The 12,825-nt window shown below is 28.5% G+C and overlaps 2 protein-coding genes across 2 annotated transcripts; one reads left to right on the top strand and one right to left on the bottom strand.

The window, feature by feature from the left end:
- Nucleotides 1-375: 375 nt before the first annotated feature.
- Nucleotides 376-4,045, bottom strand: LOC130662998 (alpha-taxilin-like). Its single transcript, XM_057462015.1, has 6 exons — nucleotides 3,880-4,045; nucleotides 3,248-3,328; nucleotides 2,484-3,134; nucleotides 1,719-1,877; nucleotides 714-1,646; nucleotides 376-631 (listed from the first exon to the last, which is right to left on the bottom strand). The coding sequence occupies exons 2-6, from the start codon at nucleotides 3,320-3,322 to the stop codon at nucleotides 611-613; spliced, it is 1,839 nt and encodes a 612-aa protein (XP_057317998.1). The 5' UTR covers nucleotides 3,323-3,328; nucleotides 3,880-4,045; the 3' UTR covers nucleotides 376-610.
- Nucleotides 4,046-7,149: 3,104 nt separating this feature from the next.
- LOC130663002 (prostaglandin E2 receptor EP2 subtype) lies at nucleotides 7,150-12,675 on the top strand. The gene is made up of 6 exons (XM_057462020.1): nucleotides 7,150-7,790; nucleotides 8,335-8,574; nucleotides 9,232-9,409; nucleotides 10,966-11,207; nucleotides 11,858-12,086; nucleotides 12,181-12,675. The coding sequence occupies exons 1-6, from the start codon at nucleotides 7,596-7,598 to the stop codon at nucleotides 12,288-12,290; spliced, it is 1,194 nt and encodes a 397-aa protein (XP_057318003.1). The 5' UTR covers nucleotides 7,150-7,595; the 3' UTR covers nucleotides 12,291-12,675.
- The last annotated feature ends 150 nt before the right edge of the window (nucleotides 12,676-12,825 follow it).

The following is a 12,825-nucleotide window of genomic DNA, read 5'->3' as shown; positions in this document are numbered from 1 at the left end:
GAGAAATCAAATAGTGGCCCAAAGATCATCGATCATCGGTCCTCGATCTTGGATCCTTAATTTTATTTTAATTATTATTTTTAAACTTTATAAATTATTAAAACCGCAGCATTCTTTCTCATGGTTATAAAATTTCCTGACGTAATTTGATTATTGTTTAATTTAAAATAATAAAAATATAAAAATTATGTGGCGGTTTTTAAATTTGTGGTGAATGTGAAATGAGATTAAGGACTAATTGCAGTATTGAGATTAGATATTCAGAGAAAGTATATATCCTCTGATGCATATTAATTTAATAATAATACTTGAATTGGAAACAACAAAAATTAAGGACTTTCTGATCAGCGAAATTTAAAATAATGATAATATTTTTTTGAAAATAAAATACCTTTGCTCTGCTAGAAAGTTTTGTTTTATTTTTTAATTTTACTTACAAATTTTTTTTTATCGGGTTCCTTTACTCGTGACATTAAATGACTGATGTATTACATAAATAATTTAATGAGTATGAAAAAAATTAAGTTATTGATACGTCTAGGTAATTTACTATTTCAATTGATTGTATAAATTATCTTTCATTGTTACAAATGTATCAGTATAAAATAAATTATTTCTTCCGCTTCCCATCCTGCAATAAACCGAAAATAAAAATATAAATACAGATGTGAATAAATAAAATAATAAAATTAGTGGTAATAAATATTTGGTACCTTTCCCTTCTTCTTTTTCGCCGGACAGATATTACTTTTGTCGTCACTAGTATTTGGTTTTGAGTCATCGCTATTATTTTTAATTTCCCCGGCGTCTGGTTCGGGAACTTTATTTACTTCAATGTCAGTACTTGCATTTGTATGACTTTCTGTATCAGTACTTTTAATTATTGAGCATGAATTGACGCTGTCATCATTATTTTTTTGAGCTTCTATATTTAAATCACTATTTGATGAATTTATTGACTGAGATAATGGAAGAGATTCATTATTATTTAATATTAAATTATTATTATCGCTTGATTTTACTTCATTTTCATTTTTAATTGATACTATTTCAGTACTTGATGATGATGTACTTTCATTTATTTGACTTTCCATAACATTTTCTTTAATTTTACTTTCTTCTGCTCCATTTTCTATTTTTATTTCTTCGATTTCATTTTTTACATCGACCTTTTCAGATTTAACTTGTACCTCTTTTGACTCTGAGCTTTTTTCCTCTTTAATATTCTCATTATCATCAGCAGTCTTTTTATCATCATCAGTCGTCTCAGTTTTTATTTCCTCATTGGTCTCGACAATAGTCTCCGATAAATTATCTTGTAAATGCGCCAAATCGTCTTTGAGCTGCTGGCAGTCTTTGGACAATTCCTCCACCTGTTTGATGTCCACTTTGTCAAGTTTGGTGTTATGGACACTGGAAGCTGCGGTACCGTTTACTGCTCTCAGCTGGGCCAGGAGTTCCGTCCGCTCGCGCTGAAACGCTTTGCATAACTCCTGGAGCAGGGACAACTTGTGATTCAATTTAGACATCTCGGTATCCCGGTTCTGCTTGTCCGCAGCCATTTCCAGCAAAGACGCGTGACTTTTTTCCCACCTTTGCTTCCATAAACTCGTTTCTTTTTCTAGTTTTATTATTTTTTTAGACATCTGTAATATTTATTAAGTACATTAATAATATAGCGATCGATAATTGACAATAATTAGTTGTTGTATAATTACTTTCTCCATTTCTTCGTTGAATCCGCTGAAGACTTGATTACTTTTAGCCAACGCATTTTGAAAATCGTCATATTTTTCAGTGTACATGCTTATTTGACTTCTCAATCCTACTTCTGTTGCTTGTAATTCACTTATTCGTACTTGATATTCTGTTAATTTCTATAAAAAAAATTTTTTTAAATCAAAATTTCGGAAATTTTAAATTAAGATTTCAATTTTTTTTTCATTTAAAATTACTCTGCACTTTGAAGTAATCGCGGGATAATTTCTAATACTAAATTATTTCTGTAATTTGAATAAATCAAAATTTTTTAATGATACACAAGTTTGTCGACGTCTAATAATTTTTGGACTTTTTTTAAAACGATAAATTATTTTTTAAAAAATATTTTTAAAAATTACACCTAGAGTTTTCGTAATTTTCTACATGTGTATTTTTTTAGTAATCGATTTGTTGAAAAAAAAATCCGAAAATTGTTAATTGTCTGTTAACTTCAGAATCCCGAGCGGCACAAAAAAAAATTGTTGACTGTATGTTAAATTTAAAACGACAATTTGTTATCATGAATTTAAGTTAACCAATTGTTAACTTGAATTCAACAAAAACTCAACAATTTTTTTTTGTGCCGCTTGGGATCATATTTTTTAAAATTATTATGAAAAAAATTTTCATTAGTTTTCTGTCAAAAAAATAAATACTCGTAATTGGAAAATAATTTTTCCACTGAAATCCAGTTTGAAAAAAAAAAAAAAAAAAAAACTTACTAATAATAATTGTTGTTTTTCCTTCAGCAAAGTTTCTTTTTCCGCAGTCATTTCCATTTTCGAAGCAGCCATTTTAGCTTCTGCTAATTCTATTTCTAATTGAGCTTGCTGACGTACTTTTTCCAACTGCTGTTCACTCAACTCAATTCTTTCACGTACTGACTTAATTTTTTCCCGCATTTCCAAATTTTCCTCTCGCATTTTGCTATTTTTTTCTGTATTCTGATTAGTAAGAGTGCTCATTTCAGCAAACGCGCTTTGAAATGTCGCCGAAATTTCTTTTCTCTTTTCCTCCTCAAGTCGTAGCTTCAAATCAATTTCTTCTTTTTGCGCCTTGTTGAGTTTCTGCAATTCGCGACAGAGATTTTCTAATCGTGAACGTGCCAACACTGCCTTCGATCGTTGCTGCTGACTCTGTTCATTTTCCTGCTGCAATTTATTTGCTCGTCCTTCAGATATTTTATACGCAACCATTAATTTACGATTCGCGTGCATTATTTCTGAATACTTATTGCATACTAATTGTAATTTTTCGTCTAATGAGCTGTTTGATTTAAGTATTTCCGTTAAATCGTTACCGTGATTCAATGACGAGTCTTTTTTCTTTGGCTTGCTGTGTTTTTTTCCGTGCGTTCCTCCACCCCCACCCAGCTGTCAAACAAAAAAACAAATAAATTTATTTAAAATTAAGTTAAAAATAATTTTACTTAAAAATATATATAGCAGAGGTTAATTAAAGTAATTAAAAAAAGTTATGTACTCACATCTTCATCGGGAATTGATGGCGGGTTATTTAAAACAGTATTCAAAACTGACAAACTCTCTTTGTCCAGTTCCATTGTTTTCTATTAAAAATACAATAAATAAATAAATGTTTACCCAAAGTTTTTACGTTAATAAACTCCAGTATATATGCATCCGGTATTTCAATATATATATAGATATATTATTTTAGTTTTTAGTTCGTAAAATCAACACGAGTATTTTTAAATTTTACTCTGGTGATATTTCATTTCTCTAATTTGTTTACTGCTGATATTATCTTGCTTCGGTAATATTTATTTCTATATATATATGTTTATAAATATATGTAATATATATTTATTTATGTTTATATACATAAATATTTGTTATTTTTCAATGACGGCCGAATATTACGAAAATTTATGAAAAATTTTAATTCGAAAAAAAAAATTTAATTTTTTAAGAATTTTAATTTTAATTAAAAATTAATTAACGAGATTATTTTAAGTATTTCTAAGTACTTTATTAATAAATTATGTTAAATTACTAGAAATATTAATTAAAGTAATTAAAATATATGAAGTAATGAAGCAAAGATTAAAAATGAAATGAAATTATGAAACCATGATAATGATGATAATAAATTACTTACGAGAATATTTGAAGGCGAAATTTGAAACTTGATATCAAACTATTAAATATGGGAATTTAATATATATATGTATAGTAATGTATTATTGAATTTATTGAGGAAAAACGTAAAAAATGAATGTAATGAATAATTGTATGAAGAACGTAATCGACTAAATGTGAATAAGTAAAGTAAAGAAGCATGAGTTGAAAGCCAAATCCATATAGTTATTTTTGGAGTAGGCATATACATTTAAAGTTAGATTCGTCGAGGTTTAAAATCAAGTAGGGGCAGCGGGATCCACGCTGCCAAACTATCTTTCAATAACATTTAATGCGCGACGAGGGTAAATTTTATTTTTCCCCATAAATAAAAGGAAAATTCAAAAAATAAGGCTGGAATTTTTTACCCGAGTCGAAAAATTTGATCTGATTTTTAAATAAACAAAAATTTGAAGTTACTCGATCCCATTCAATTTTAATTTTTATTTGTAGTTAATTAACATGGGAAATTTAATTGAGTTTTCTCTGTACTATTCCTTATTTCAGGCTTAAACGGAAAAAAAAATAGTGGAAAAATTACAGTTTCAAATATCGGCAAAGTTCTAGGACTAGAAAAAATTTCGTGGCTCAAGAATTTTTTTCTCGCCTCTAAAAATTTTTTATCGCCCCAAGAAAATTTTTGTTTTCAATTTATAACGCAAAAAATTTCTTTGGTCAAGTAAAAATTTTCTTGAGGCGAGTTAAAATTTTTTGCGTCAAGAAATCCTTTTTTTTTGTGTACTTTTGATACTTAGTAATTATCAGTAGTAGCCGATTTAAATTGGACAGGATTTGAATTTTAGTAAAGAAAAGTCGAAATTTTGTTGTTTTCTCTAATAAATTAACGCCAAAGATTGCAATAGATGACTCCTAGGCCAATTCAAATCCTGCTTGCTCATTATTTTGAGTTGAATAATTTGCTCCACAAAAAGTCACAGAATTCTGATGGGTAAATTTTAATAATTATTCATACCGAGTTATTTTTAGAACATTGTTTCTGTCCGAATAAATTAATTGCAATTAAATGTATAAGAAATATTATTATGCAAGTATGATCTTGACTTATCACATTATTTGAATTCATTTCCTCGTCATATTCGTAAATCTCTATTGTATTTTCATTATTAAATATTCAAAATTTTTAAAATAATCATAACAGATCCAGACATGCATACAGACAATTATTTATATTTTTAAATTACGATTCAATGGCCTACTAACAATACCTCATTAAATATGTTTATTATTAAATTATATTATACAGATATATTTAACCGCATACTTTTGTAATTAATAATTAATTATTATTACTGCTCCTTAGTCTTCTTGCACTACACGTAAAAGATAAAACAGGCTCCCTAAAATATTTCATGTACATCCTGGTGAAAATATTTCGTAATTTTCTCTGAAAAACTCAGTTCTAAAGTTCGAAAGATTTTTTCAAAGTTCTGAAGACTTTTTTTAGAGTTTTTCAGAGAAAATTCCGAAAAAGTTCCACCAGTTTTGCAGAAAAGGATTTTGAGCGCAACATTAATTTGCATAATTAATTAAAAATAATAATTAATTTCGTAGGATTAGAAAAAAATTTCTTGGGACAGTGAAAAATTTTCTTAGGGCGAATAAAATGAGAGGCAAAATGGACATAAGACATTTCGGGTCACTTAAAAATTTTTTTTTACATGTTTCAAAAATATAAATTTGATTTCCAATAACTTGACATTAATTTCACGGAAAAAAGAGCAGTTGAAAAATTACAGTTTCTACAGTAAAAAAGGCTTTCGGGGCAAAAATCTTTAAACATTAAATGTACCTGAAGATCGGAACGTTTTTCCCGGAACGAAAATAAGAAAAAAGAAATGAAAAGTAAAAAATCGAATGGATCTAGATTTTGTAAATGTTTCGCACGTCACCCGAAAATGACAGGCCACCTCCAACTATCCTTAAATTCGCCTTTAGACACAAATTTCATGAATTATTTTCATTTTCGTTGCGTGAAAAACGTTCCGATTTTCAGGTACATAACCTTAAAGCTTAAACTGTAATTTTAGAAATTTGTTATGGTAAAAAAAATTAATAAAATTTTAAGCAGCAAATTTTACAGTTTAAATCGACAATATCGAGTTTGAAACTGTACACTGTAAAAAATCGCCGGGGTAAGTCCAAACGGTGTAGGTGTTAAAATTATCGGTGTTAAATTTACCCCCGAAAGCGGTGTGAAAATAACGCCGCCACCGGTGTAAATATTCTAGACCGGTGTTAAAATAACGCCGCCACCGGTGTAAATATTCTAGACCGGTGTTAAATTAACGCCGCCGCCGGTGTAGATATTCTTTACCGGTGTTAAAATATTTTATTTTGTGAATATTTTTACTTACTCGATCACTATACATGTTGATAAATGATATTTTTTATTAATTTTCATAAAGAACTGATATTTTTTGTGTTTTATAATCTTTAAAGTTAATACTCCAAGCGGACGCAATTTACCCCGCTTTTACACCGGTATTACTCCGCTTTTACACTGATTTTACTCCGCTTTTACACCGGTTACCCAGATTTAACACCGGTATTTTTAACACCGGTGTAATTTTATTTTAACACCGGGCGGAGTTAAAATGAGTCCATTTTTAACACCGCTCTTTTTACAGTGTAATATTTATTATTTCTGTAAAATTTACTGATAAAAAATGTAATTTTTACAGTTTTCAGACTCGGAGCGCTTTACTACTATACGAAACTGTAATTTTTCAACTGCTCTTTTTTCCGTGTTTGTTGAAAAATGATTTAATTGACAGTAAAAAATTTAAGCTGACATTGAATTTATCATAAACTGCCTTGAACTCAGGATATTTATTCCATTTCTTTGTTTCTTTGTACCCAATAGTCATATACATATTTATATATGAAATTATATATGACCATCAATGATGACAATCAGGTGCATATGTAGTCAGGTAAGAGAGTTGATGGACGCATGATAAAAGTAATGCAATGCAGCAGGCGCCTTACGTGATCTGCATTATTTAATAGATTAAATACACTGCGATTTATTAATGATAATTTGAACGCTTATGCACTCGTACTGCTAGTCTATAAATAATAATAATACAATATTCAAAACAAGGGATGTGTGATATGCGTGGAAATAAATGCGCATTGGTACAATCATTTCGCGTGTATTAAACTCACATGGATTATGATAGGCCAAGTAAGATCGAATGTAATTGAAATGTAATAAAACTCACGCGGTTTTAACACCAGGCATCAGTAAGGCGCCAACCGTGTTTAAGAAATCATGAGATAACGTTTTTACGAAATTTATTATTTATCGCAGTAACGTTAATTCTGATTTTTTATTTTATTACAAATCTATTTATTTTATTTTTTTTTTTAAAGTAGTGACGTTAGTTCTAATTACTTCAACAAAATTCTATATTCAAAGAATCAATTAGTTTTTTTTTATCTACTAATTTCGCCCTGAGCGATAGAAGAAAATTACAAAATGAGACTGTAATTTCAAATATAAAACTCGTCATTCGGTTAATTGAATTACTACGAACAGAAGCATTCAAATAATTTTGAGGTGCGTTGGTAAAAATTAAAAAGTGCGTAAAATAATTTAAAAAGTGTTATTTTAATGTATACCAGCTGGTATATATTTAAGTAAATAGTAGATATTTTAAATAAATAATAAAAATGACGAGCCCACTAGAAACATGGAACAATTCACTGCCAACATGGGATTTAAACACGACGATGACAACATTTACCGATGTCATGTCCTCACAAAAACGTTTAACTTCTGTTCAATTAATTATTTTAACTCTTGTGTTTATGTTGGGTATTGCCGGCAATATATCTGCTCTGATTATACTTTTTTATAAGGACAAGGTATTTATATTTATACATTTTTTTTTTTAAATAATTAATACCAATCAAAGGATATATATTAGCAAATATTTTGCATATATATTAAACATAATAAATAAATATATTTATACAGTTTTTAAATATATTATATATCCATGTAAAAATAAATTACTGCCCGAGTCAAAAAATTATGACAGTTTTCGTTCTTATATTTAAAAATTCCCTCCAAGTTCGAGTCAGTCATAAATTTAATTATACAATTAACTTATTTATATACTTTATTTTTATATAATTTTGAATTTACAAGTGATAAATTTTATAAAAACTAAAATCCAATTAATATTTTGAATAATTATGTAGTAGATCTTTTTTAAAATACACAGAAAAGAAGTTTTTTTGGCGCCAGGAAATTTTTGAATTTTTTGTGTCAAAAATTTTTTTTTTCTGAGTAGTCTTATTGTTTTTGTATTAAAAATTATTAAAATAATAAATTATATTAAATTTCTGATAATTGATTTTGAAAATTGATGTATGTCTATATATTAATATTACATATTTTATATAGAGACGAAATCATAAGCATTTGCTGATGCTGCGATGCCTGGCAGTAAATGATTTAGTCGCTCTTTTGGGGCAACTGATTCAAATGTATGTGGCAACTTTTGCATCTTCAATAGCAACACAACAATATTTTTGTGCATTGAGAATACTTTGGCGTACATTTGGTCTTTTTAGCGGGGGTGTTGCTATCGTCATGGCTGTTGAAAGATGGCTCGCTTTAACTCGTCCGTTTGTTTATCAGAAGGTAAAACTAATTACTGTTACTATTTTTATTTTTAATAAGAAAAAAAAATAAATAAATACTTAGTCTACTATAATAACTCCTTGACGTACCGACGTGATTTTTATTGTGGCTAATAATTATTATTTATTACGTTTTAAAAATACTTTACTGATTATTTATCAGTAAAACGCTCGGGTCATTAATGAAGCACTTAACCATTTCAAGACTCGTATTGTTCGAATAATTAAATATATTAAAAACAATATTATGAAAATAAAATAATAAGACAATTCATAAAACTACTGTCATTATCATTATTATTTTTATTTTAATTAACTGGGTTATCATTATCAATTGTTTAATAATAAATGCGCATGGGCATTAAAGTAATGACCCATTTGAATAATTGTTTGCGCATTATTTTTTATAACACACATAAATATGTAAGTGGCGATCTGTCAATGCACTGTAAATATGAGGATGAATTCTATAAATATGTAGAGTAATAATAAAAATAACAATAATGTAAATTAATGTTAAGCCGATTGAAAATTTGCCAACGTAAATACTGGGGACGTTTTAAGAAATCATGTGGATCCCATAAATGAGTCAACAAATATTATATATATTTTTGTGTATCAATTTAAATAATTATTTATTGTTTAACATTTTATTTAGCACGTGACGTATCCAAGGATTGTGCAGTTTATGATAATATTTTGGATCGCTGCTTTAACATTAACGAGTCTGCCATTATTTGGGTTTGGACTATGGTATGATAATGGACAGTGTGCTCGTTATCGCGAGGCCAAACAGCCAGTAGATATTGCCTATGCGTATCTATCATTCTTTTTTGGTAAATTTTTTTTTAATTGTGTAAGATTACAGTAAAAAATTACGAGTCGATTCTCAGTCAATGTGGATTTTATTTGAATCCGAACTCACTTCGGCGTACGGAGTTTTGGAGAAAAAAAAATTACTGCGTTCGGAGTAAAGAAGAAATTTTTTGTTCAGTGGAGTGATGTCGTTTTTTTGAATCCACATTCACTATGACCCGGAATTTCAATGTTGAATAAAATTTCCCTCAGTCAATTTCACTACGAAAGAAATTTTTTTTTAAATTACCGTTAAATTGACTGTAATCGTGGGACGAATGGCACGACCTAATCATTCGTCAGTAAGTGAGATAATTTTTAACTTCTTTTCAACAAATTTTACCGTAGTCTACTGTAAATTTTATTCCGTTATCGGTAAATTTTTATGAAGTCTACCACAAAATAAATACATTTTTTCGTATAATTTTTATTTCAAAAATGGTACACTGTAAAAAGAGCGGTGTTAAAAATGAACTCGTTTTAACTCCGCCCGGTGTAAAAATGAAATTACACCGGTGTAGGAGGAGTAATTCACCGGTGTTAAAAATACCGGTGTTAAATCGGGGTAACCGGCGTAAAAGCGGAGTAAAATCGGTGTAAAAGCGGAGTAACCGGTGTAAAAGCGGAGTAAACTGCGTCCACTTGGAGTATTAACTTTAAAGATTAGAAAACACAAAAAATGTCAGTTCTTTATGACAATTAATAAAAAATATCATTTATTAACAAGTATAGTGATCGAGTAAGTAAAAATATTCACAAAATAAAATATTTTAACACCGGTAAAGAATATTTACACCGGTAGCGGCGTTATTTTCACACCGCTTTCGGGGGTAAATTTAACACCGATAATTTTAACACCTACACCGCTTGGACTTACTCGTGTAAAAAAATTTTTTGTTCATAATGAATTTCAATTTGAATTTCATAACGAAACTCAGATCGTGACACAAATATGACTTTCATCATGAATTTACTCCAAATTTTCGTCTAATAAACCCGAATCAATTCTACATTAATTTCTTCTGTCTTCGAATTGGACTTGGGATGATTTAGATAGAAATTTGACTGAATTTTTACCTTTTGTCAAATTCCTCGATTCAAAAATCGCCAATAAATTTCTCCTATAAAGTATTTGATTTACGTAAATCAGTTTCGATTATGAAATTAATTTAGTGAATAAACTTTGGATCACTTGGATAAAAATTAGACTGAGTCATAATTTTGTCGTGATTAAAGTTGTTGATACAAAATCATGATGAAACTCATATTTGTGTCACGATCTGAGTTTCGGGATGAAATTCAGATATAAATTAATTATGAATAAAATTTTTTTACGCGGGTACCCCAGTGATTTTTTACAGTGTAATAAATAAAAGCGCCGCATTATGTCCCACGATTACAGTGAATTTAACGGTAATTTTTAAAGAAAATTTCTTTCCGTGTATGAGGGGATAAAAAATCCACTCAGGATTTAATCCGCGAATTTTTTATAGTGTTTAGTAATTAATTTATTTGTTATTTGAATTTAATTTTTTAGGAACCGTATTATGCTTATCGATTGTTTGGTTCAACTTGGCGGTGTCAAGAGTCCTGGGTAAATTCAGTCAGAAAAATAAATTATTGCGAAGATGCTCGCGAGCGGCGTCACACAATAAAGCCTTCGCGTCTTCGAAAACATTTACGTTGGGAGAAATTGGAACGACTAGTGAAGAACGAGCATTTGCTAAATTGATGGCTGTACTTTCAACGTCATTTGTTCTTTGCTGGATGCCTCATATGGTAAAAAATAATTAATTAAAAAAACCGGATGACATTTAATATCTTAAATAAATTAACACGCGGTCTGATCAATTTGTACCCATTGTAGTAATTTCTAAAAAAAAAAAAAAAAAAAATAAACGTAGTAATCTATCTCTCTTATTAAAAGTTGAAATAAAAATATACCCTGTGGTGAATTAATAACAAAGTACAAGTATTATTATTGTCACGTGATTAGTTTGTTGAGCCGATGTCAATATTGACAGCAAAAAAAAATTATTATGTTTTACCGGATGTTTAAATAATAAACATTTAAAATATTCGTATATTTAGATAAATTATTTATATACAAATTATATGATTGAGTAAAAAAATTTGCGTAAAAATATCTGAGTAGAGAAGAGCAGAAAAAATGGGCTCTAAATTTGTATTTAATTTTTTAAAGTAGACTTACACTAAAAAATCAGGAGTAAATTTGGAGTGATTACGGATTTTATTTAAATCATTCACTTCGATTCGGAGTTAATGTTAAAGTAAACTCTCTTTCGGAGTAAATTTCACTCCGAGGGGATTTAATAAATAAACATTAGCTCCGGATTTAATCCGCAAATTTTTTGCAGCGTAGGTAAAAAAAAGCCTACGACTTAAATAAATTTTTAATTATTTTACAGATTACTATACCTGTGGCTCAATATTATTTGAGTTTAAAAGAGACAACAGATTTCATTAAAAAAAGTGTTAAAGTATTTTTTCAAACGGCTGATGTACTACTCGGGGTCCATTTTACTCTGGACCCATATTTTTATGTCTTACTACGGGTACCGAGAAATAAATTTTCATTGTTGAAACACTTGTGCCATATTTGCTGGCCAGCACGAAGCCGTTCAAGTTCTTCGAGTGGTAAGAAATTTAATAATATTTATTTTTATAAAAATAATACTCCAATTCGTTATTATTATTTGATACTCAGACATTCTTATATTTTTCCCTACAGATCATCATGATCACGGGGAGGGTCCTCCGACGCCAATTACCGAAGTACCGCTCACTTCAATTATCGCCGAACATCAAGATTTACTTCTCTGTGATAAAGTGACGCTGTAGGTTTCAATTTATTTATTTATTATTAAATCGACGGTAATTTTTTTTTTTATTATTAAAGAGACTCGAAATTTGTTTCTTACGAATGATCTTTAGGCTGTTAATTTATCGGCACTATTATTTTAAATATTAACTAAAATAATTTATTTATTAAGACTGAGGCAAAATGAGAGATTTTAAAATAATCTACTGCTGATTTGTGATTTTAATCGTTAATTAATTTTAGTTAAAATTTAAAATGTTTAGTTTTTTTTTAATAAAAATTATTGTCTCTTCGATCTATTCTACATAAATATCAGGAGTTATTTAACTTTTTCTACTGTATACTTTAATTTTTAAGTATCTATTAAAGGTCAGTGTTCCTCTAAGTGCTAATCTAGTCATAAAAAAAAAGAAAAATTAATTAATCATAAATAAAGAAAATAGTAATTTGTCTACAGATAAATATATGTACTTATTAATAATTAAAAATAAATAAATGTAAATAAAAAATAATACACTGATACATCTTATAATTATAAATATATTTTATTTTTTA

This window comes from Microplitis mediator, chromosome 2 (genome assembly GCF_029852145.1).
Source record: "Microplitis mediator isolate UGA2020A chromosome 2, iyMicMedi2.1, whole genome shotgun sequence".
NCBI classification, from domain to species: Eukaryota; Metazoa; Arthropoda; class Insecta; order Hymenoptera; family Braconidae; genus Microplitis; species Microplitis mediator.
The sequence above is the reverse complement of the archived record's forward strand: the minus strand, read 5'-3'. Positions and strand labels throughout refer to the sequence as shown.

Excerpts from the sequence above, each read along its gene's own strand:
- LOC130662998 (XM_057462015.1), bottom strand. The coding sequence starts at position 3,322 with ATGGAACTGGACAAAGAGAGTTTGTCAGTTTTGAATACTGTTTTAAAT. Across the intron at positions 1,878-2,483 it reads AAAAACAACAATTATTATTA|AAATTAACAGAATATCAAGT; the intron begins GTAAGTTTTTTT and ends TTTTTTTTATAG. Across the intron at positions 632-713 it reads CGAAAAAGAAGAAGGGAAAG|GATGGGAAGCGGAAGAAATA; the intron begins GTACCAAATATT and ends GGTTTATTGCAG.
- LOC130663002 (XM_057462020.1), top strand. The coding sequence starts at position 7,596 with ATGACGAGCCCACTAGAAACATGGAACAATTCACTGCCAACATGGGAT. Across the intron at positions 7,791-8,334 it reads TACTTTTTTATAAGGACAAG|AGACGAAATCATAAGCATTT; the intron begins GTATTTATATTT and ends TATTTTATATAG. Across the intron at positions 9,410-10,965 it reads GTATCTATCATTCTTTTTTG|GAACCGTATTATGCTTATCG; the intron begins GTAAATTTTTTT and ends TTAATTTTTTAG.